At 36.6% G+C, this 24275-nt stretch overlaps 4 protein-coding genes across 5 annotated transcripts; 2 read left to right on the forward strand and 2 right to left on the reverse strand.

Annotated features, from left to right (window-relative positions):
- The first annotated feature begins 549 nt into the window (after nt 1–549).
- Nucleotides 550–2283, forward strand: LOC133525757 (uncharacterized). Its single transcript, XM_061862138.1, has one exon. It carries the CDS (start codon nt 830–832, stop codon nt 2264–2266), a length of 1437 nt encoding a protein of 478 aa, XP_061718122.1. The 5' UTR covers nt 550–829; the 3' UTR covers nt 2267–2283.
- Nucleotides 2284–2872: 589 nt separating this feature from the next.
- Nucleotides 2873–4566, reverse strand: LOC133525758 (ribokinase-like). The gene is made up of 6 exons (XM_061862139.1): nt 4268–4566; nt 4050–4182; nt 3686–3970; nt 3486–3607; nt 3253–3403; nt 2873–3112 (listed from the first exon to the last, which is right to left on the reverse strand). The coding sequence occupies exons 1-6, from the start codon at nt 4333–4335 to the stop codon at nt 2924–2926; spliced, it is 948 nt and encodes a 315-aa protein (XP_061718123.1). The 5' UTR covers nt 4336–4566; the 3' UTR covers nt 2873–2923.
- A 1671-nt stretch (nt 4567–6237) lies between these two features.
- LOC133525759 (large ribosomal subunit protein bL17m) lies at nt 6238–7164 on the reverse strand. Its single transcript, XM_061862140.1, has 2 exons — nt 6827–7164; nt 6238–6715 (listed from the first exon to the last, which is right to left on the reverse strand). The coding sequence occupies exons 1-2, from the start codon at nt 7022–7024 to the stop codon at nt 6311–6313; spliced, it is 603 nt and encodes a 200-aa protein (XP_061718124.1). The 5' UTR covers nt 7025–7164; the 3' UTR covers nt 6238–6310.
- A 2335-nt stretch (nt 7165–9499) lies between these two features.
- On the forward strand, nt 9500–24204 carry LOC133525756 (gamma-tubulin complex component 6). Of its 2 annotated transcripts, none has more exons than XM_061862135.1 (16): nt 9500–10199; nt 10683–10875; nt 11376–11563; nt 12709–12838; nt 13559–13705; nt 13822–14033; nt 14448–14631; nt 15341–15473; nt 15861–16083; nt 16705–16936; nt 17524–17716; nt 18161–19337; nt 19421–20210; nt 21201–21424; nt 22004–22341; nt 22636–24204. In XM_061862135.1, exons 1-16 carry the CDS (start codon nt 9795–9797, stop codon nt 22871–22873), a joined length of 5007 nt encoding a protein of 1668 aa, XP_061718119.1. In that variant the 5' UTR covers nt 9500–9794; the 3' UTR covers nt 22874–24204. The 2 variants fall into 2 exon arrangements, with proteins under 2 accessions (XP_061718119.1, XP_061718120.1); XM_061862136.1 differs by having other exon boundaries at nt 10020–10203.
- The last annotated feature ends 71 nt before the right edge of the window (nt 24205–24275 follow it).

Below are 24275 nucleotides of genomic sequence, written 5' to 3' on the forward strand. Positions count from 1 at the left end.
ACGTACACAATTTCATAGTGGAATCGGTGAGTCAATGTCACACCACCTAATTGAATTGACAATTTAATCAGATTGGGCGAAAAATGGTTCCGCATGGACTTATCTTTAAGTGCCAATTACATCCACACTTCCGGATATCTGGCCCGAAATCAGTCCCAATTTCGGGCCTGATAAGAGTTTTCACTTCACGGAATATAAGCAAATCGTTAACAATATTTGAAATGTAAAAAATACTTAGTCTCTAATATTTGGTAAAACGGAAAAATACTCTTGCTCGGGCCTGACGTCGGACCTGATATTAGACCTGATAACTTGTGGATGTAATTGGCACTGTAAATGCAGTCAGTCGCTTTCATTTTACGGTCGATGATAAAGGAATATTGTGTATGATATCTTCTACTGTGTATCATTGCAGTGGATAGCCACGATAAAGTATAAAAGAATCCAAGAAATATAATAGAAACATTTTATGAATTGGTGTGCAAGAAATTATAAAACTTACTACATTTTGAACATATCGATAAATCGAACTACATGCACGTCACGTCACTACTTAGACGCCATTTTTGCGTAGGATCTGTTGTTACGCTGTTGATTATCTTACGAAATATATCGTAATTTTCATGTGTGCGACACATTTTGTGCATTAAATTTTATTCTTAATGAATAACTAAAACACAAGTATTGTGTGGTCATATACAGTGCGTGGCTCAGTTGCCGTATCGTCGATATATCGTGTGCGCGGGAAATCTGTCTGGATCTAATGCCTCTGCCTACTACCAAACATATCTAATATTTATGTTGTTTATCTTCAAGATCTGCCTGGAAAATGATTTCCCAGAGAGTTCGGGATATGCGGAAAGGAAGAATGATTAAAATGACAAAAAATGTGGAACGTCTGTATAAAGAAGGAAAGTGTCGTGATTGTTCTGTAGTGGTAACTCGGATGGACTTTGCCAAGATTTTGGGCAAATTTACAAAGGTTAAAATTCAGTATGAAAGTAGTACGACACCAAAAACGAAAAAAGACAGTGTACCTACTGTAAACTCTTCTGCAAAATTGAAAAAGAGTGAAAATGGGATGGTGCATATTAATAGGAAGGCATATAACCAGCATCCGATAAACGAGTCGGTGAACCCTAGAAAGCCAAGGAATACAAAGCAAGCATTACCTGTTTCATCGCCACGTCAGGCTAGCAATATATTGAAAGAAAACAACAGGTTAAAAAAAGGGCCCAATGTGAAAGATAAGAATTCCAATTACAATCAACAGATAGTTAACTCTAACCTAAAAAGTTATGGGATTATTTTTATTAATCCTAATGTAAATAACAACAATGATATTAAAAGTAAAATAAATTTGTCAGAATTACTGCCTGATATTAATAAAAGTATACTACCAAATGATGAATGGGTTATAGATTATTTTCCTAAAAGCGAGGAACCTAAAGAAGACAAAGTGTATGACCGAATTGCAGCCGAGTTAGAGGACCTTATGTATAATGAGAAATCATCAAGTTTAGTTGACAAACCTGATACTGATAATAAGGTGGATGACTTTCCCTCTATTATGGATATCTTGAATGATAGTACACCTAATAGTTCTAAGCCGAATGACCAAAGTAACACATTTAAGCCTAATTTAGAGTCTAGTGATGTAGAAGCAATGTTGCTCGGTAAAACCAGCACAGAGACAAGTCAACCAGAAACAGTGCCCATGGATGTGGAAAACACAGATATGGCCAATTTGATTGGAGAAGTAGGCCCTGTAGATGCCATTCCTGATACAGTCAAGAACCAACCAACTGACCATAAGCAAGGGGAATCTAGTGAGAAGGATGTCATCTCCCATTTAAGTAACCCATCTATCATTGATGAGACTATACAAAAAGGTATAGAAGAACAATTGATATTTGATAATTCAATGAAAGATACTGAAGAAAAATCGGAAAATAAAGAAAGCAATGAAAGTAAAGTCACTCCAATGGACATGGAGGTTGTGGCTGATGATAAAGCTAAATCTGTCAGTGATTCTGTTGTACCTAAGACTGAAGTTGTAACCCATGTAATTTTTAAACAGACTATCGATGGCAAATGTTACCGGTGTGTAACCTGTCCTAAAAACTTAAAATATAGCATTGAGCTTAATGGCAAAGCTGTTGAGTTCATAGGAGCGCCCAAGTTTATTTCCAGTTTAGAAGACCTACAAGTTTTATTACAAATTGTAAACGAAAGCCACTTGGAGAGTCTCTATGTACTTCATTAAATAATTATTTGCTGAAACTTATCTTTTTATCTTTGTTTGAATGAACTAAGAGGATAAATTATTTTCCAATTATACCTATAAACTACTAAGACAAATTTGGATGCATATAATTTAATTTTTTTGTGTTTTAGTTGTATTTTTGCATTGTATATCTACAGTATATCAAGCACTCACACTAGCTATATTATGTAACATATTATATTTACCTTTATAAAGGTAAATTATTCTTCTGTAATTTTATTGCCTTTGCTGACTATGTGTATAGTTTTAGATCTCTTACTGAAAATTGACATAGGAATGCAATTGTTATGCTTATTCATACATATTATTATTGTTAGACACTGAGGAAGGTTTAAATATTAAATCAATATTTTATGAATCATGTTTCAATTTGCACATAGCAATATGAATATGGTTTGGTGATTCCTTAGCTTTTATAATGATAAAATTAGTTATAGTAGATATCTAAGATACTTTAAGATTGTCATAGAGTAAATATCTTTGAATTTTAATATAACTGAAAGAACATGTCTCAGAAATAATGGATTAAATTCCTGTTATAGCTTTGCAAGGTATGTTCATAATAAATATAAAGAACCTGGATGGTTAAAGTTTGTAACAAATAGTTTTATTTAATTCTTATTCTATAAGTAAATATCACAACTTTATATAATCATATTCATTGGTGAAAGCATCAATATTGGATGGGTAGCTTGTTTGAGTGCCTTCCTTTGTGACTGAAATTGTAGCCACTTCACATGCTGCTCCAATGATCTGATGGAGGGGCAGATCCTTATGGTCCACTAGGAAAGTTGCTAAAGCTCCAACAAATGCATCTCCAGCACCCTGAAATATAAAAAAAATGAGATTACATCAAATTTTACTAAGTATCAATCAACATTTTTCAAGTAATCAAAGTTACAATTCGAAGTTCAACTATAATGTGGCTGTTGAAAATAGGCATCCAACTAATAAATATTTCTTACTGTGGTGTCCACTGGTTTAACTGATCTGCAGAAGACATGAATTGGTTGGGGATCAGACTTGGTAGCATACACAGCTCCTTTTTCACCTAATGTAATAACTACTGTCTCACACCCTGAGTCCAGTAATTTTGCCAGCACCTGTTTTGTGTTCCTGTAAATAATCCAGTTTTACAATAAGACTACTTCAATGAGTAAAACAAACTATTATCACATGCATATCTAAAATAACTTACAAATTAGAAACTTCCATATTGGTAATTAAAGCTGCCTCAGACTCATTTACACAAAGTATAGTACAGTATTGTAGAATTTGCTGAATGTCCGACCTTGCAGGGGCTGCATTCAGAAGTTTCACCTGAAATTCACAAACAAATCAGCTGTAGTAATCATAAGTTATTAATTTCATTACAAATCTAAATGTATAATAACTCACTCCTTTATTTAACTTAAATGCTTCCAAAGTAGTTTCCAATGGAGTCTCTAGTTGGCCAATTAAAACATCTGCATTTGTTATTAGTTCTGCAGATAACTGTACATCAGATTTACTCAAAAGGTTGTTAGCACCAGCAACTATAACTATTTGGTTTTCACCACTTTCAGCCACAGATATTTGTGCAATCCCAGTTGTCACATTTGGAGTAGTAAAGAAATGAGACACATTTACACCTTCTGCTTTTAAATGCTCCTTGTACTTCAGTCCCCACTGGTCATCACCTGCCTATAAAAAAAAACAGGTTACTTAATAAGGATTTTTTTCTAACAAACCACCAGAAATAGAATAAGGAGTCTGAACTTACCCTACCAATCATGTATGTGTTCCCTCCGAGTTTTGCAGCTGCTACACATTGATTCGCACCCTTGCCTCCGAAACTAGTGGAAAATTTAGATCCATGAAGAGTTTCGCCGGGCATAGGTAATCTTGGGGCATACCTGGAAGTTTATGTCATGTTACGTAACCAAAGTTCCACAACATAAATAAAGTATCTAAACAATGGACGTGAAAGGTAGAACTTACGTTGTAAAATCAACACTGCATGATCCAATAACTACTATTGATGGCGAAGATTTTGAATCAGAATGCATTTTTACAGATGTGCTATTATGTGTTACCTACATAGGAAAGTTAAATACAGAATAGTTCTGATTATGATATTTTATAAAGCTATAATTGACTGTACTAATCTCAGTTTTATACAAACTGGCTGATAAGAAACCGAGTTAACTGATAAGAATTGATTGACATTTTGACAGATAAAAACAAAAATAGAGGTCCTACTGCGTACGCCGAAGTTCGCAAATTGCGGGTATCTATCTCTTTTACTCCAATCAAAGCGTAATTAGAGTGACAGAAAAAGATGACCGCAATTTACGAACTTCGGTGTTCGCGATGATAGCCTCGTTATAAGGGCTTCTCTACATTATGGGTTTTGCGGATATTATTGGCCACGCCCCCAGAATAAGGCATGCATTGAAAGTTATCTTGAGTTCGTAAATATCATGGTAGGATCCAAAGAGCATAATATAATCACTACGTTTTTGGTAGGATCCTACAAATGTGATATACCGCGTGCGCTCGTGAGGGACAGAACATACACAATGCGACAAAATTAAAAACACTTTTTAACATTCCCGACAACATAAGTGCCAATTACATCCACACTTCCCGATATCGAGCCCGAACTGGCCCAAAGTCAAGAGCCAAATTGCGGGGATCTTTTTCTTTTACTCTCACTAAGACGTAATTAGAGTGACGGAGAAAAATGCCCGCAATTAACGTACTTCGATTTTCGCGGTTATAGCCCAGTCCCGACGTCGGGCCCGAGCAAGAATATATTTCCGTTTCACCAAATATCAGCACATCATTAACAATATATAATTGATATTTTTGCTTATGAACCATTATTTGTTGTCCATCATAATCTATACTTAACTTTACGGCTGGGAATTAAAAAAATAAACTGTGACAAAGACAAACAATTATAACGCTTTCTCTGCTACTCCTACTGAAAGATTCATAAGACTATCCCGTTCTGGCAGTTCCCCCCCCAACACCACTCGTGCTCAATCCATACTAAAATTATGGTAAACATACTTTGGCAAACCTACTTTGTCAGCAGTTAAAGTCGCGAAATTATTTTTTTCCATGGGATAACATCCCTACAGCTTTCAACTATTTTTACTTCGAAGCAATAACCAAACGATGCCTTTTAAAGAGAATAGTACCCTGAACAACATTTCAATCCCAAAACTGTTTTTTTTTCTATTAATCTATATGGATAAATTCTCAATTTTGCTCAAATATTCTTGGGACTAAAGTCCATTGTCCAATGACAACAACAATGCTACAACCCGTTGTTGCATTATACTTTCGCTCCATCTCACTCTCAGGCGCGGATACAAGATTTGGCTTAGGGGGGGGCCATTTTGAGAAAATCATATATTTTTGCACAGAAAATAAGGTAAAAAAAAATGTTACTCAATTTAGTAATGTGAGAGCCAGGGTTTTAGGGGGGGACCATTGCCCCTATGCCCCCCCCCCCCCCCCCCCCTTGTATCCGCGCCTGCTCACTCTTGTTTTGAGCCTATATATCGCCAACATTTGGAGAGCCCTTGCCCAAATATTCTGAGGTAGTGATATTATCCTGTAAGATGTCAATATTTTTATAGAAAGTCTTTCTTGATAAGTGCTTTGTGGTTGATCAAGATACTGCTTCGAGGAAAGTATTAGAAAACAATAATCCTGACATACAAGAGGTTAAGTTTGCCAGTTCATCAGATTTGGTTATTTCTTGATGAGTAAAAATCTGAATAAAGTAGACTCACATCTACTTCATATCTATATTTTCATTTAATTGCAGTAATGTTTTAGCTTCTTAATATCTTCAAAATGCTGTTTACAAAAAAATTGTTTTTGTAGGTATTTTATGCCAACTACCCACTGCATTCAGATAATATTCTAGAAACGAAGAAAATGAAAGTATACTATAGAGGAATACATCTTATTCATATCCAAATGCTACAATATTTACTAAACAATAACTATTTACAACAAAATACTCTAATTTTTATCACCACTTTCTTGCACTGACTCTACTTTATTATTTGCACCCTGCTCTTCACTTTTGCCCATTTTCTCTGCCATTTCCAAGTATTTCGACTGACGGTAATCATATTTAGCTGCATCAAGGAGAATATTCTGTATCAGTTGTCTGTTATTGCCCTGTTTATTCACCAAACTAGGGTATGGATTTCCTCGTAGCTCTAAAACTGCTTTTTCCTGATTCCTTGCATTCATTGCCCGTGGCGCCTTGTGCATCCTAGTGTAAGATTTATCAAAATTTTCATATCTTGGTACTAGAACTTTGAAAAGTTTATGTACCAGTTCTTTCTCTAGAAGCCAGTAGTCTGCAATTTCCATAGTTGGTTTATGGCAATCGCCATATCTGATAGCGTCAGAAATAAGCTGAAAATAATAAAAGTAGAATTAGTTAAATATAAAAACTAAATATATATAAATTGAGCAAAGTACCTAAATAATGAAACAAATGAATATGGAATTCGTTTTTCTCCTTACCCTCTCTGCATATTGTCTGGCTTCATCTGCTCTGTTAAAATTTAACTCGATACGTTCATGTTTTATTAGACCAGTCACAGTTTTACGTATTTTATTTAATCTACCTTCAGGACCCTGGGGGTTTTTAAGCTTGCGAGGCTGTGATGGTATTTTTATTCTTAACTTAGAAACTAACTTTGCAACCTCAGCTTGATTCATATTTATTAAAATTTGAGTCAAATTATACTGATTTTCCTCTAGTTATGATGGAGAATTCTTACAATTTTATATCTGTTTCTGATATAATTTCTAGGTTATGCCGAAGGGGTTTGCTCATTCTGTCAAGTGTCATATCACAGCACAATTAAAGATTTGTTCCGAAACCACAACATATCAATAGTTGCTTCTACTAGAGAGCAAAGAATATAATACTCACTAGGAGAAGAACGCTAACTCCATACAAAAAAATGCCCCTTTCAAAAGTTCGTTTATACTAGTGGCGCTCTCTTTGTATCTCAGTACTAAAATTGACAACCGGTTTAGCCTGGCGGGTTTTGGTAGGTAGTGATCCAGTTCTAGCTAGTGGTTCTGGGTTCGAATCCCGGCGACGGAATTTCTTTTTGTATTTTTTCATTTTTTGTTTTTGTTGGGGTGAGGTTTTTAAATTAGTATTTATCAAATAAAAAAATATTATGTTACATATTAATCAAAATCACAGGCATCTTTTGTCCTAAGAGATAATGATATCTATATTTTAAAGTTTATTCAATATAAAAGGTAACAATACAGTTTATTATCAAGTTATAAATATTTTTATTCCTATATATTAGGATCAAAAGAGCTTAAATCGTTCGAAAAACATACAATAGGCAGGAAAAAAGTCATTTTTTATACAAATTTATGTATCGGACGGGGCTTGTTGAACTAACTGTGACACTTCCATATAATATCTACATACCTATATGAATTTTATTCAATGAGACCACAGGTCGGTAATTTCGGTTCATTATTGATATGGGTACCAAATAGTTAACCTATCCTGTGCGTGTGATTATCTTTTGATTTTTTTAAGGAGTTATTTTTGTTTAGGTCGTCTATTTTTAGCGCATGTTTTAATTCCCAGATCACCTTCATAACAATAAATAGAAGTCATTAAAATTTTCATGATAAAAACAATTTTATATATATACATATACTATTTATTGCATTTAATATAGATTTTTATATATCTAAAACATGATCTTTGGCACATCTGATTTTACTCCACAATTGCAATTAGTGTAACTTGTAATCATATCACATATATCAGCCCAAAAAACTAAAAATTACATGAATATATGACAGACAAAGTTGTTATTACATCTATCCGATTGTCGGACACTTTCTGCTCCACAGCTCAGTGCAGCGGTCTTGTTGATGGTTACCGGGAAACTACAACTAGTCATAATTATGTGGCGGATCCGTGCCTTTTGATTTTGAGCCTTTCCAAGGAAATGATATGACGCCCAAGGATTTTTTGCTCACGTTCACCCTCTAAAACAAAACAGTCACATTTTAAACAATACTATAACCTATGTCCCTAATTACTAACCTTGCTAATAGCTACCAGAGTTCTAAATTGCCAGCTAAAACAATGTTAGAATTTACATCTATGATGAATTTAGATTGTAATTTTGGACGCGATAGGGCGGCCGTGCGACTTAAGAGGGTGGTAAGATTAAATTTATATATTTGAATTTGGCAATAGTACACTTATTTTATTTATAGATTAAAATATTTCTTACCTTGAAATAATTGTTGTTTCTTAGTTTAGTACAATGGATTAAACTTTAACCGAGTCTGAGCGGAGATACTGTGCGGTGGATTTTTAATTTTAAACATTAATCAATAAATCTATTTCAACAACATAAATCGTTATTTAATCATTTTATATGAAAACTGATAGTTTTGAAAATGAAAATAGTTTTGCGTCAATGACTTTGACATCATTGACATTGCAGACTTTTGTCTATGTTCTAACCGGCCAGACCCAAGTGCAAGGCTTTATGGAGGGTATATGTGCCTCTGACCTCCATAGATTTTATGAACATAGACAAAGACAAACTGAAATAGGTAATAATTTATATAAAATAATAATAATTTACATATGGTAGTGTGACATAAATCAAAATATTTGATAAAAATGATTTTATTTGTTCCCAAAGTTGAATAGACAAAGTCAGATAGGAGCAATGTTGCTGTAGCAAAATATTTTTATATTAATAACTGGTATCTATTTCCAGAGCGTCAGACCACACATGCGCAATTATGAAGCGTCATATCTTTCTAAGGAAGTCGACAGGCCTTGCTAGAGAGTAAGTGCTTTTACACGTTTGCTTTAAATATCAAACCACCAATAAATTACACAAAATATGCTATTTGGTGTGTTATTAAATATGATAAATTTCTATCAAGGCAGCACGCGGAGCAAATTGTGCGTAAAGTTGCGTAACGATCTACTTTAGTGGTATTTGAACGCTAGCCATTGCCCTGCTGTTCGAGCTATTGCTTAAAAATTATAGTTTACATTGGATAAATGTATTTTATTCTTTGGCCAAATAAATCCTGTTTAATATACTGTAAACCTATATTTTTAAACGTTTTTACGCTTAAAAAGTATGTCGTATTGACATTTAATGTTTGTATGTAAATGTGTGGATGTAATTAGCACTGAAATGTATGTAAATAAATATATAACACACGTATTTCGCGTTTAAAGATGTGTCTCAAATATATTTAGCATCGGTTGTCAATTGGGTGTGGTGTCTGTCAGAAGTGTCAGACGGTCAAGTGTCATTATGGATGTATCGCTGTTTGTTTGAATATTGTTATAGCCCAAATGCTTTTATTTGTATATTGTGTCCTAGTATGTTCATAAGCATATAAGTCTCACTGAACCGTTACCGTGTCTCGCCGTTCAAATATTTCTGAATAAATTGTTTGCTCGAACATGGCATCATCGGTAGATCGAAGGGACGATGGGGTTTTCCAGCTTCTTACAGAACTATGCGCTAAAACAGCATCTAAGTATGCTAATCATAGCAAAATATCTGAGAAGCATTTGGTAGCTAAGATGAGGTCACATTCATATGGAATTATTTTGGGAAAAAGCAGTAAAAAGGTGCCAGACACAAAGGTTGAACCTGTGTCCGAATTGTGGTCATATTACTTTATTAGTAAGCAAAATGTGAAGAATATCGCAGAGCATAAAAGAGCGGTAGAGCTGAAAAACGTTATTAGTAAAATGAGAAATACTGATTTTGGAGATGCACAGGAAAGTGCAACCAGAGTATTAAAATGCCTCCTTTGTTTAAAAAATTCTGTGAATGTCGAATTTTCCCAGGAAATTTATAAAGTATGTACGTTATTATGTATGTTATTATGTATGTCAAAGTGGCCAAATAGTTCGGTACACCATACTAAATATATGGTGTACCGAACTATTTGGCCACTTTGGTTGCTACAAAGTATTTGACGCTGACTGTACCTGTACTATATATAATAATTATAATTTGAACTTATTTACCCCGTCATCTCTTAATTTTTCCTTTAAATATTGAAAAGTGGTGTGCTGTAGTTCCAGAAGCCAAGACCCCTTTTGGATTACTGACTTACAATCGTCTGTTTATTTATTTACTATTGATTATTTGAAACGGCTAAAAATTCCAAGGCCACAAGGGTTACCCCACAAAAAATGGTGGATACTGTACTATTTGGTTGTATATTATTACTGTCTGTTTACACTGTATTGTATTGTAGCAAGGTCCGGTTTCCGCAACTCAACGACTGGCACCTATTTTGCACGTAGTTTATACTGTTATGGTATTGTAATTTTCAGAACCCCTTCACATTTGGTACTTTTGATGAGATGCTTCCCAAACTGCCACGAGAATCATTTGGGTCTTCAGACCCATACCATTACTACCCATCTCATGTGTTTGAGCTGCCTTTTGCTTTGAAGAGCCAAGGAAATGTGTTGTATGAGCAAAAGTCTGAAGTATATACAGTGGAGAATTATGGCTCCTCGTCATGTAAGTTTCATATTAATTTTCCCCAGGGTTTTAGATGTGGGAATATTTTAAACTGGTAATAACTATTTTAACATTTCTAAGCTCATTTGGAACTTACACCTATTTTAAATTCATACTATACACAAAATCATTCATCACCACACCCAAAACCTGGGGTATGTTCATTACAAATAAATATTATGCATTCTGTAGGACACATGCAGACCAAAGAAACAATGACATTAGAGATTGAAATCCAGTTACCATATTATCATGACAAAGTATATAAGTGCCCATTAAATCCTTTATTCCAAAATGTTTTACTAGCAGTTCCTTAATTTGTCACCATGTATTGTAGCTACAGCATAACCTTCCTGGCAAAATCCAAACATTTGGTTAGCTTCTTAGCAGCTCGTAGTTACTCACCAAGTCCTCCCTGCAATTATACCAAAAAACCAAAAACCTGACGGGAAAGTTGTATGGCAACCCTATACCGGATTAATGTAATTTTTTTGTTTCAGTTATACTAGGCCGTTCTAATACTCAAACTGGTTGTGAGATCAAGAAGTTTGTCAGTCCTATATCCATCCCATCCATCACATCTATTGACTTTTCACCATATGCTGATAACATATCAATCTTTCCACGACTTACTGGCCAGAGAGACTTACAAATACCTAAAAGCAGTTCTAACAGCCCAAGTGCCAAGGTATGTATAAAACAGGTTTGGGACAGTTCACCTAATTATCGGAAGGGTGATTTTGCTTGTGAGCTGTATGTATGTAGGAGCCGATTTCATGTAATTATGATGCGGGTGTCATAAACTAACTACATTTTTAGTTGCAGATCCCTTTGTTTGACAGAATTTTTGAAAGTCATAATGTAGTGTTTGTTGCAAGCGTCCATAGGCTACGGTGACTGCTTACTATCAGACGGGCCATATGCTTGTTTGCCACCGTCGTGGTATATAATTTTTTTTTTAATGATTGTCAGATTATCATTCTTCATAATTTTGAAACCCTTAACTTCTCTGGATTTTCGTAAGGTTATCCTAGAAATAGGTTAGGTTAGGTTTGTTTTATGGCAATCCTGAAAAGTTACACACACACACAAACAAATTGTCATTAAGTATGTCTTTAAATCGATTTCAGAAAAGTTTGTACTGAGTACCGCACAACACTCCTGCAAGACCCTACTTTAAAAAACTGGGAATATTGACCTTACCAGCTATAGTCATCTTACAGGCGGCTGTGTATGTGCGGTCAAACCTAACAGCATACAAAACTCATAGTATGGTACATAATTATAACACGCGTAACGCCCATAAGCTCGTGGGCGTAAGCCGCAAGTTGGCCAAGTCGGCCAAGCTCACCCATGTCATGGGGCCTGCCGTCTACAACAAACTACCTGAGACCATCACCAGCGCCCCAAACTTGGCCATTTTTAAATGTCGCCTCAAACGCTGGCTTATTGAGCATCCGTTCTACGACTATAATGAATACTTAAATTTCCGCAAATAGGATGTTAAGTAATGTGTATATTTTTATATTATTAATGTTTTTGATTTTGATTTGGAGTTGTATATTTTGCGACGTATGTAAATAAGCTCTATAATAATTATAACGTGTAAATTGGTTTTACTAATAAATAACTTATGACTTATGACTTTGTATGACATTTTAGTCTCTAAATACGGTAAAGAACACCTTTGAAATCTGTCGGGCTTTATCAGCCCACAGGGCTATTAGTTAAAAGGAAGTTCTTAGCTTCTTATATATAATGTTCAATTCATATGTCCAAAATGATTTTTTTAAATTACTGCAACTAGAAAGAAAGATGTCTAACATATTGCAGATATCCTTACCAGACAGCAATGTCCAGCAAATAGATGTTTTGGAGCCAGGAATTATCATCAGTGATAACATTTGGGAAGTGGCCAGCCGGGTCGACAAAGATGTTCCTGAAGACATATGGGAAGTTGTTTGTATGTTTTTGAAACCATTAATATTTCAATGAAAGCCATATACCTAAATAGCCTGGTCCACACAGAGCGAGCCTACGCGCGAGGCATCTTCCTCACGCACAATACAGCCTGTGTAGACGTGCCTCGGCCGAGGCGGCGTACTCGGGCGAGGAAAACGCGCGCGCTGACTCGGCCGAGGCACGTCTACACTGGCCGTATTGTGCGTGAGGAAGTTGCCTAGCGCGTATGCTCGCTGTGTGGACCAGGCTAATCTTGAGGAAATAAAACAAAGGTATACAAGCAAACAAAGAAGTGTATCAGGGTTCCTTTTTTTATGGTATGGAATGAAACTCTAAGTAATACAATGTTCTTATGATAAAATGTACTTTTGACTGGTTTAAAAAATGCCGGGGGATAAATATTATGTTGTAAATGCATCTTTGGAGCAATACACTAAAGTGCTGTTTCCCAGAATTTAGAAGTACTCATGATGTATGTTGACGCTAAAAATAAACTTAAGTACGATTGCTAAGCACGAAGAACGAAGAATTTCATAGCTGTACGTTGACCTGCCTGTTCTTATTTCTACCGCACTCACAAAATTATTTTGCTGTCCCGCTATTGACCGCCGCCATCACCGGCGAGACAGCAATGTACTAATTACGCGTGTGCGGTAGAGACAGAAACAGGCCGGTTAATGTACGAAATTCTTCGTGCTTAGCATACTTACTTTTATTTCAGCTAAAATGCCGCCAGTGAACCAAAGAAGGCTCATAGCCACGTCGTCCCGGGAGGTGGGTCTGTGGCGGCGCGAGTACGGCAGCCGACTGTGTGACCTGGACATCGTGTCGGAGCGACAGTTCATCCGACATGTCATGTACCTCATCAGTAAGTAGCTAATTTACACAAAGTTCAGCAAAAATTCCGCCAGTGAACCAAAGAAGGCTTCTCCCACTTAAAACAGTAGTGTTTGTATACATATTTATAAAAACTTTTTTTTTTAGTTGGCGTAGAAACAACCTCCTTTCCATTCAGCCAAGACTTTAACTGTTTCTACGTCAAGGAAAACTTGGCCTTAGAAGGAGTGTCAGTAGCGCACCTTAAGGGCTACGTGAGGGACTTTCTTCTCATCGGCGTTTACTATAAGCGTTTGTACCAGTTCGCGTTCAATCACTCTGTGGAAGATCATTTTAGGAGCAAGGGACTTGTGTATGAGGTTTGTATCCTTAGTTAATAGGTTAAAATTGCTCCTATTGGAAAGTAGGAAGGAGTGCCTGATTAACTTCTGGGTATTTTGGACCATCTACATAATTCCAATAAATAAAATAAAATAATAAGATATGTTTTGAGTCGTAAGATTAAAAAAGGTAATCATTATCACAGTGGAAATCTGGTTTATCAGTAAATTCTATCAATGAATACAATGACATATGATACAGTCTGAAAATGACTCAGAACGTTGGGATTTGTCATTTAATAAAAAAACTATGAAGAAAAAAAAAATACTGAGCTTTTTCACTATTTCTTTACTTAGGTATTTTTGTTTCTTGCTATAATAGTATATCTGCGCTTCTTATAAATATACATTGGTTATAGCCGTTGTTGATAAAATACTTTTTTGACTTTTCAGGCGACGCGTGAAATCGTTCAGAGATACTTACTAAACTTCCGTCTAACTGCTACTGAGATCTATGAGGAATGTACTGGAAACACACAGAAGTGCTTACCCACACTATTGCAGATCTTACATCATATGGAGCCGTTGAAATACGAAATAGAGACTGTTGCGTCTATCTATAAAATGATCAATCACGGTAGGTAGAAAGTAGAGCTTATAATTGTTGCAATAAGGTTTACTATGGGTTACATACTTGTCTTTATTACTTAGATCCATAGTATCTTGTTGATTTAATCTATGTATTTTGATAATTCTGTATCGATTTCTCTTTTAGGATGAATTTCCTGAAATGATTTTTAGGTCTCAGACCCTAATCCGTTAAATAAAAGCCATTGTTTCTTTTTATGAGAGTGTTCAGGTCCCGTATAATACACGTGACAAACCAACAATAGTATTAAGGTTCAAATCTATGTAATAATATGAGCGCTCGCCTACAATGAGGTCGTCGATCGTCCTACATTACCAAAATACAGTTGCTTTTAATTGACATTGTTGCTTTGCCAAGTGCGTAACACGGGAGCCAACCATCCGCATAAATGAAACAATGGCTTTTGTTTAATAAATTAGGGTCTTACAATCAGGTTTTACAATTTTACTCAAATGGTCTTGAGAGAATATACCATTTGGGCACCTACTCAAGTACTCATCTCTTTTGCCATATTTCTTAAGGTTGCTGAATATTTCGAAGCAACTTTGAGATGACACGTGACAAAGACATTAGATCAAATTGTATTGAAATTACATTTTTGCAAAATTATTCTCGTCTGCGGACTACGATAATTATTTTTAGTAAATATATTTTCCTCAGTAGTAGTTAGTTTTACTTACTTACTCTTGTTTTTTAGACTCCATAACAACGATACCAAACGGCGCCGAGCTGATGTCGTATCTGTTTAACGAGATATCTCTGGTCACTCACACGAAGACGGCTGCCACGATGTTCAGCGCCCTATTTTCTGTGTGCCGTGTGTACTTTAGGTCAGTTACTGTACTTATTGTGATACATATCTTTTTGTTGTATATTTTTTGTGCCGTGAGCTTCAACACACACTTCTACACACACAAGACAAGAATATTTTTAATTAAAAATCTGAAATTCTTGTTAACTCATCTGTCTTTAAGGTTCTATTTGACTACAGCTCATTTCATGCGGACATTTCGGACTGTTTTACGAACATATCGAAACTATAAGGAACTATATTTAATAACATGTGAAACCATCTAGATGTAGATGTTACAGTCCCGGCGGCATTCCCAAATCTTCCTGTTTTCCTGCAGAACAGAAGGACATCCTTAATTTCGCTGGTTTTCTCTTTTTTTTAGATTTTTATTTTGGTTACAAATCTGTGATAATTTGTGTTCCAGATTCATCGAGCGATTCATATTTGAAGGCGAACTAGACGACTGGTACAACGAGTTCTTTATAAAGAAAGACGTTCAGTACGCGAACAGTCGTTCCAAACGGTACTGGGACAAAGGCTTCCATATAACTCAGAGCGTCGCCGTACCGGAGTTTTTGAGGGTACTGGCGAAGCTGATACTGCTCTGTGGCAAGTCTCTGAGGCTACTTAAATTATGTAATCCAAACGTAAGTATTAAAAAGAAATCCAATATATCTTTTAAAAGACGCTCAGTACGTGAATAGTCAATCTAAGCGGTAATAGGATAAAGGCTTCCATATAACTCAGGCGTCGCCGTACCAGGGTTTTTGAGGGTACTGGCTAAGCTGGTACTGCTCTGTGGCAAGCATCTGAGGATGCTTAAACATTTAAGTGTAATGTATCATAGAATACCCAATATAATAGAATATAATATTTTACTTTTGCGTACCTAGAAGAACTAGTTTTGTTTTTTGAAGTTTTAAATCTTTGATAATACTTTCACATGACATCAACTATACAATGAAAATTATAAACTCTATATTTTATTGCTACCTATATCTGTATCCAGAAACTTTGAATGAAAGCCCGTTTCTGGGAATTTGTAACTTGTATTGCAATACAAACAGTCCCTTGTTACGTCTACTCACCCGTTATCAATCAAAAGGAGTTGATAAGAGGCATCCTGCGGTAATTTATATTGTACACTGCGTCAAGCAGCGACTGTACATCACATTACTGTGCGAAGTACTAAGGCATTGCGGTCGGCGTGACATTATACGCTGCTTACTGATTCTGATTTTGATTTTTATTATTTTTTATCGTTCTAGGACCCTCTAGTCCTCCTCATCTCATCCGACCACCCCTCCATTAAATGCTGCGCGACTTTCGAAGCGCTCTCGCGGCAGCAGCAGCTGCTGGACGTGTACCGCACGCGCTGCCTGTTCGTGAGCGGCGAGCCCGTCACCTTCGAGCAGATCCTGCTCAAGAAGGAGGCGGAGAAGAAAGCCTTCACCGAGATGTCCGCCATGAAGCAGGCGGAGACGCTTGAGAAGATTGTTGGTGAGTTTGAATGAAATTCCGCTAAATTGTGACAGTTTTGTCTTTGGTATAATTTCCATTTTGAAGTGTTGCATTTTGATATAAGGTTGACGAAATCAGAAACAGTTTTTTCAAGAAGTGATAAAACACTCCAAAGGTAGGCAACGCAATAGCATCACTTTTTGACAAAGCTCCTATGAAAGAAGCAGGCGGAGACTTTTGCGAAGATTATTGTTAAGTTCGACCGATCCTGCAAAAGTGTGCAGTATATTTAACAAATTTAACATACTCGTGGACGAATAAGGATCAAAGTCGAATGGCGCCCTTAAAGTTTTAATCATGTGTCGAAAAATGGCAGTAAAGTTACTGTGCCAACAAAATTTTCTTTGACAATCCACCTCTATTTCAAATTCTGTTTGGTTATGATATGATGCTTCATCGAGCGTACGGCAGATACTCTGAAAAAAAAAAATGTTGATGTGTTTTAGTTGTTATATTTAGATTCTGATGTCTACGGATCTAACTGACTTCGTTCCTTAAAATTGCCTGTATCGATTATTGTAAATGAAATATTAATGAGTACATATTAGTCTTATTCGTATTTTCAGCTGAACGCAAACGTCTAGCGCAACTCATAGCGGCGGAGAAGCAGCATTCCCTGCGAGTGCTCGAGACTGCCATGGCCGAGGCCAAGGAAGCCAAGACGAGGGCGAGGGAAAGAGAACGAAATAGGTTCCGTGTTGAGAAACAACTCCAGAAGACGACCGATGATGTCGATGCCAAATTGAGGGATGACGAAAGGTATTATTACTTGATCTTGAGTAAGATAAAGCCAAAATAAACAGGTCTGATTTGGTGTTGATGAATTGTAATTTTTTTATATTACTGCGTTTTCTCCACTGTAGTGGTGAATCTACTTAGCCAAGCTTAGTTTGTATCGCTAGTATTTATGGCTCGTGAGACCTACGGCACCATTTAACCTATTTCAAAGAAGGCAAGGCTTATACGACTAAATTTTGTTTACATACGTTAAATATTAATATGTGTGATGTACTAATATTGCTATGAGACTTATGTGGTAGTGTGGCTTGTGGCATAACGCACTTATTAATATATAAAGTAAAATAATGCTATAATCATCTTTAAAGTTTTATTAAATATGTAGACAATAGTCTTTCTTCAGAAAAAAAATCCTAGAAAACTGAACCAAGAATACTTCATTACCTATCTATTCTATATTTTCAGGAATAAAATAATGGAATACTATTCGAAGTTGAACCTGCAAGTCGAAAAGAGTAAAATTCACACAGAATGGAAAATAAAACGACTGCAGCTCGACCAGAGTAGAATGCAACTTCTCTCTACCGAAGAACGAAATCTGAAGAGAGAAAAACTAGAACTAGAACACCAACAGAAAGATAAAACGGAAAATGAGATCATTGAAAAAGTATCTGTGGATGGATCTGGTGATGCGTGTGAACAAAGCGTTAAAGATACAAAATCCGCAGAATCGATTTCAGTTGATGATGAAATATTAACTTTTAATGGAGATACGTCAACTCTTGATGATGCTGACAAACATGAATCAGCCCTTGATAAGATTTCTACACCAATGACGGCATCAACATCATCAATAGTGATGACAGACCTCACAGCACAAAATCCGGAGTTTGACAATAACAAAGCAAAATCCGTCTCATCTTCAGACGTTTTCAGTGCTATATGTAATGCAGCTAAAAACATATTTAGTCTACGGACATCTGACGATAAGCAATGTGATAATAAGAAAGTGCTTGATGCCCAAGGAAATGTAGTAATCGATGGCTTAACAACTAAAACATCAAGCGAAGTCATTGGCGCAAATTTGGACGGTATCTATGACAATGAACAGTATCTTAAAATGAGGGAAGAGGCCTTGAAGAACAAGCACAAAGTAATGACAAATGAATTCGGACAGACTGACCAAGAAAACAATAGATTAAAAGCTCCTTTACAAAATTCGCTTGACGAAGAAAATAATATTAATACCCCTTTCGCTGAAGCTCGGCGCAATAAACTTAAAGTCCTTGGAGCAGAATTTGATATAAATCCGAAAGATGATAAACAAGCTGTGGCAGAACCGAGGACAGATGCTCAAAAGCAAGCGCTTATAAATAAACAGAAGGTTCTAGGAGTTGAATATAACTTACCAGCTGATACTGTAAAACGAAATGAACCAGCAAATAAGGCACAGGAAGAAGCAGTTCAGAACAGGGATAAGATGTTGGGTTCGGATTTTGATGCTCCGTCTTTGAGTGCCAGACGAGAAAAAGGCGAGAGGGCTGGTTTGACGCTAAATTTGAAACCTTATAGCGAGATTTCAATGGCTACGTACACTATACCTACTCCCAGTAATGCACTCACGCCTGGAGAATTTCCACAAGTAAGTTCGCATTGAAAGATTTTGTTGAAGTTTTCAGTCTCAATTTGACTCAAAATTACTTGACTAATCTTTTTTTATTTCAGTTGGATTTGGAAACGCCAACAACAGCCGATATACCCTTGGGAGCAATGACCAGCGACGTTTTTACTCCCCGAAGTGAAACCGGCAACATAGAATCAGCCAGAATTCCGAGCGATAAAGAATTCTTACGCGCCGACGGTTTCGACTTCTCACTTCTAGTCGACGAAGACGCAGAATCTGAAGAACCGACGATGTTAGAAAACGATGATTTCAACAAATCGGTCATAAATAAATCCAATTACGGGATAACAGATCATTTTAAACCGAAACGTAGCATCTTTAATTTGTTAGAAGGCACTTACAGTTTAGATGACTTTGATCCGTTCGGTACTAGGGACGTAAAAAAATATACTAAAGACTATTTCAATAGTAAAATGTCATTAGACGCGTCGGACTCTTGTTACACACATCCAGCAATTACCTTGGAGGAAACCAAGAAGAAGCCTTATACGAATATATTTGCATCTAATTTCGTGGAGGATACAGAGCAAATAACTTGTGATAATATAGCGACTTTAACGGCCTGCTTGCAACGATCTGTAATGCTGCCTCTAACTTATCAGTTAGAAGTTGTGAACAATGCCATATTGACCCATTTTCTGGTCAATCTCGATATGTACGAGCATTTGAGGAGTTTGAAGGATTACTTTTTCCTCATGGACGGGGAATTTTCGAGTAGTATTTGCAGGAATTTGTTCACTAAACTGACAAAAACGCTGAATCCGCAAGAATTGCTCAACTTTTCGACGCTACACAATATTCTGGATAAGGCGCTTGGTTCGTCAATTACACGTAAGTCTTAGAAAACATTTCGTGGGGTATAACTAACTAACTATTGTGGCGCAGTGATCCAAAGAGGGTCTTGGCCTCCAAAGCATTTTGTTTCGCCGATGATATTGGGTTCGGCCAGTAACTCCTCGATTTCGGTATTCTTACGGATCCTCCAGGTGCCGTCATCTCTCTTAATAGGTCCCAGGATCTTCCGTAACACCTTTCTTTCCGCTACCAGGAGCTGAATCTCTTCTTTCAGTGTTAGTGTCCAAGCCTCGCAGCCGTACATAAGGATTGGTCTTATTATAGTTTTACATACCCGTAACTTAGTATTTCTGCTGAGAAGCTTGGACGCCAACACCTTATGGAGAGCTGCGCAGTGCGCTGCATCGCAGGGCGTTTTGGATGCGTATGTTGATCTCCTCCTCTCTGGTGTTTGTGTCGGTAATTGTGCATCCGAGGTACCGAAATTTGTCAACTCCCCAACTCGACTCGTGTGTTTTTGTACCGTTTTATGTGGAGGTATGTGGTTTCGTGGAGTATTATTTATATTATTTTGCACGTGTCACAAATCAAATTAAATACCATGTGAGACAAACGAAATATAGGGCTATCAACAGTGACCATAAACTTGCTCAACATTAAATTTAAAATGTTGCTAAAACAATAGTTAGGTACTCGCATCTTTAACTTTTAATGATAATAATTAGACCACCTGCTTCTGTCCTTATCACTACCACCAACAAAGTGATGCCTGAAAAACTAGATGAAAGGTACATTTCTTTCGTTTGTATATACTATAAATCTAGTGAGTGACCGAGCATCATAAAATTCGTAATCGTGTGTTCACTGATCTTGACCTAGGGGCGCGTTAGTCCCCCCGCTAAGACAAAACCAAGGGCACAGCCTGCTTTTTCTCGAATTGTTTCGTCGCATTTTCAAACTCATAGTTTCGGTTTGAGTAACACTAGATAACGCTGACATTTTTATCATCCTTTGTATGCTTCACAGACGTCCACAAGTTCTCCGAAAACCTATCATTCACAATAACCGAGTCCCCCCTGAGCTTCCAACACACGTCGCCCGACGTACTGCAGTGCCTGTCCCTGACATACGCGGTGTCGTGGCCGCTGAATATCATAATGTCGCAAGACGCACTGCTGCGGTACGCCAAGGTGTTCCAGTTCTTGATCAAGATGAGGAGGATATTTTGGACGTTGGGTGAAGATTTCCAGGTATGTAACCTTTACGTTACCAACACACATATGAAGACGTGTTCCAATGCCTATCGCTCAAATATGCAGTTTCGTGGCCACTGAATATCACAATGTCGTAAGACGCGCTCCTGCGATACGCCAAGTTGTTGCAGTCCTTGATCAAGATGAGGAGGACGTTTTGGACTTTGGGTGAATATTTTCAGGTACTTCTTGGTGTCGAATCTGATTATGTTAATTAGGATTGCTTGTTCTTCGTTCTTATCACGTTTGATATGATAAGATTACATAAAAAATCATTCAACATAAAGTAGCATTTGGTCAGATTCTAAATAAAGCAAATAAATGATTTCCAATGCAAAAATAATGAGGCGTATTATAAGTTTAACATGTATCTGTCTCTCTCTGTGGCATCGTAGTTGCCAAACGGAAGAACCGATTTGAGTGTGATTTTCGTTAAATCTAAACTTTTGTCTGTCGAGGTCATGTTTAACCGTGTGGAAATAAATCCAGTCGTTTCCAAGATATTTAACTCGACCAGAATTAAGTCGCGTCGGAGGATTAAATATGAATTTTATTAAATGTACAAATTATTTACAGGCATTGAAGCTAGCAGTCAAAGTATCAAAACAACAGTCCCGAAAACTACTCGGATCCCCACAATACATCTCCATCCAACTACACAGGCACATAATGTCGTCTTTCGTACGAGCGTTAGACAACTACATAGTGACCACTTGTATACTAAGCTCTTGGACGGAGTTCGAGAACGATCTGAAGAAAGCGCGGACGTTGGATGACCTATACGACTGCCATGTGGTGTATATAAAGAAGGTGTTGTTTAGATGTCTGTTGAACAACAGATCGACGCCCGTTATGAAACTGTTGAACGATATATTTACAGTTATATTGAAATTCAGTCGCGTTCTGAAAGCTGGGTAAGTCTTATTTTAGTCTTTACATGGTGTAACACAGTGCCATTTCTTGTATATATTTTGTATAGATTGAACCAAAAGGGAAATAGGTAGACAATTTCATTTTTGGAATTAGGGCAAAACTTAAAATTAAATAAATCATTGACTCTGGCGAAATGCCGCCGCTCTACCGAATCTTGCCCGATTTCTCTGACCACGTATCTTTAGAACCACGAGTTCGAATCTCGCACAGAAGGTTTTTTTAATCACCATTTTTGTCCAAAATAGTTGTTTCGTTAGCAGAAGTTTTATTTTCAGAAAATGGCACCAAAAAGAACCGGAAGACTCGTTCACCCACACCAGCTTCGCGCAGCTGGTGGAATTGTTCCACATGTTCGAGAAACTGGCCAAGTACTTGCACAAGGTCATCACCAAACTCATGGAGTGCGGGTACCAGAGGCATTTAGCGGAACTGCTTATTATGGTCAACCTTAATCAGTTTTATGACTCTGAGAAGAAGGATGAACAGAATTCTAGTATAGTTTCTAAAACGTAATTCAAGGTTGACAGCCATCTGTGCTGATGAGATTAGTTATCTAGTTCAGAAGTAAATGGGTCGAAAAAGAAGCGTCAGGGAAATAACATATACCTTTCTCTGTCCCTCTCAGCAGAAATTTCCGGTGACCGGGTAGATATAATAACCCCTTAAGTCATTACAATAGGAAGCGTGCTTAAAGTCTAGGGGGCAGTACAAGAGCCCCCAGGTTTTGGGGATGAAGTGTTAATGACAAGTTTAAGCTTCTGAGATGGCAGACCCTCTAAGACGCAAGTTAGTGTGAGTGAACTGTATGGCGCAGCTCCCGTTGGCGTTGCTTGGCATGAAGTGTCAATGTCAAGTTCAAGTTTTCGATTTATGCCACAAGATGGCAGATCGTATGCGCTGTTGAGGGTGAATCAACTTTTGCTTGCCACTCGTTCCTATGGTTCTCCTGGGACACAATGAAAACCCTAGTTTTATGGTAATAGAATTAAACAAACATACAATTTGAGTATTTTTTATGGTAGTTATATAGCCCTTCTTATAATGGACCATTTACTAAGCACGTTAGTAAAATGTGGTATGTGAGTGCGAGTGAGCTGCGAATTTGCATAGAGAAATTATGAATGAATTCATTTATAAATTAGCTGTGCACTTTTGCAGCTGATGGTACATTTTTTTTTCTAAAAAACTGCTTTTAGTATCTCTCTAGTCTTGCTGTCAAGACAGAATAACAACCAGAAAGTATTGATCACCCATAAACTTGGTGGTATTTGTTGGATAGAAAAGTAGCCAAAAAGTACGTGTTACTATTTTTGCTAATGCTAATATAGATTTTATTTCCATTGTAATGATCATTTGGGTCTCCATTAACTTCGTGTGCCGGGTTTTTTTTTTTCTAATAGTTTCCTGGTTCCTGCATACGATACGAGGGCGTAATCTGAAGATGATATGCTATTATATTTAATTATTGTGATATTTATACGCCCACCTGTTGTATAGTAGGTATGGTTTTTAACGTACTCATAGCCTATTAATAAACATATTAGATCTAAAGTTGCCTGATAGATTGTTGCATTTTGAATTCTAGTTGCCTTTTTATTAATATAGTTAAATTTACTTTATTGAGCTGTTTTGTTGTTTTGGCAACCATACTAATATTAATATTATTATTCTTGTTGCTAGGATTCCTGCCACACTAAGTTATTGCTTAAAATATGTGATTGATGTAAATTGTGAACGTTTAGCTGTATTGAGTTTATAGCAGAATACATATCAATAAAAGTGAATTTATTACATTTGATCTGATCATGGTTTTAACATCTACTAAAATAAATACTTAATATGAATCATTATCGTTTCATTAAATGTTGTGAAATTAAGTGTTGTTGCAATTAGTACCATATATATTTAAAGTAAA

This window comes from Cydia pomonella, chromosome 15 (genome assembly GCF_033807575.1).
Source record: "Cydia pomonella isolate Wapato2018A chromosome 15, ilCydPomo1, whole genome shotgun sequence".
NCBI lineage: Eukaryota > Metazoa > Arthropoda > Insecta > Lepidoptera > Tortricidae > Cydia > Cydia pomonella.

Bases quoted from the DNA above. Each gene is read 5' to 3' on its own strand.
- LOC133525757 (XM_061862138.1), top strand. From the start codon at position 830: ATGATTTCCCAGAGAGTTCGGGATATGCGGAAAGGAAGAATGATTAAA.
- LOC133525758 (XM_061862139.1), bottom strand. From the start codon at position 4,335: ATGCATTCTGATTCAAAATCTTCGCCATCAATAGTAGTTATTGGATCA. The intron at 3,404-3,485 runs GTAAGTTATTTT...GATTATTTACAG, and splicing joins AATATGGAAGTTTCTAATTT to GAACACAAAACAGGTGCTGG. The intron at 3,113-3,252 runs GTAAGAAATATT...TTTATATTTCAG, and splicing joins TTAAACCAGTGGACACCACA to GGTGCTGGAGATGCATTTGT.
- LOC133525759 (XM_061862140.1), bottom strand. From the start codon at position 7,024: ATGAATCAAGCTGAGGTTGCAAAGTTAGTTTCTAAGTTAAGAATAAAA. The intron at 6,716-6,826 runs GTAAGGAGAAAA...TATTATTTTCAG, and splicing joins CCAGACAATATGCAGAGAGG to CTTATTTCTGACGCTATCAG.
- LOC133525756 (XM_061862135.1), top strand. From the start codon at position 9,795: ATGGCATCATCGGTAGATCGAAGGGACGATGGGGTTTTCCAGCTTCTT. The intron at 12,839-13,558 runs GTATGTTTTTGA...CTTTTATTTCAG, and splicing joins AGACATATGGGAAGTTGTTT to CTAAAATGCCGCCAGTGAAC. The intron at 16,084-16,704 runs GTAAGTATTAAA...TTATCGTTCTAG, and splicing joins TTAAATTATGTAATCCAAAC to GACCCTCTAGTCCTCCTCAT.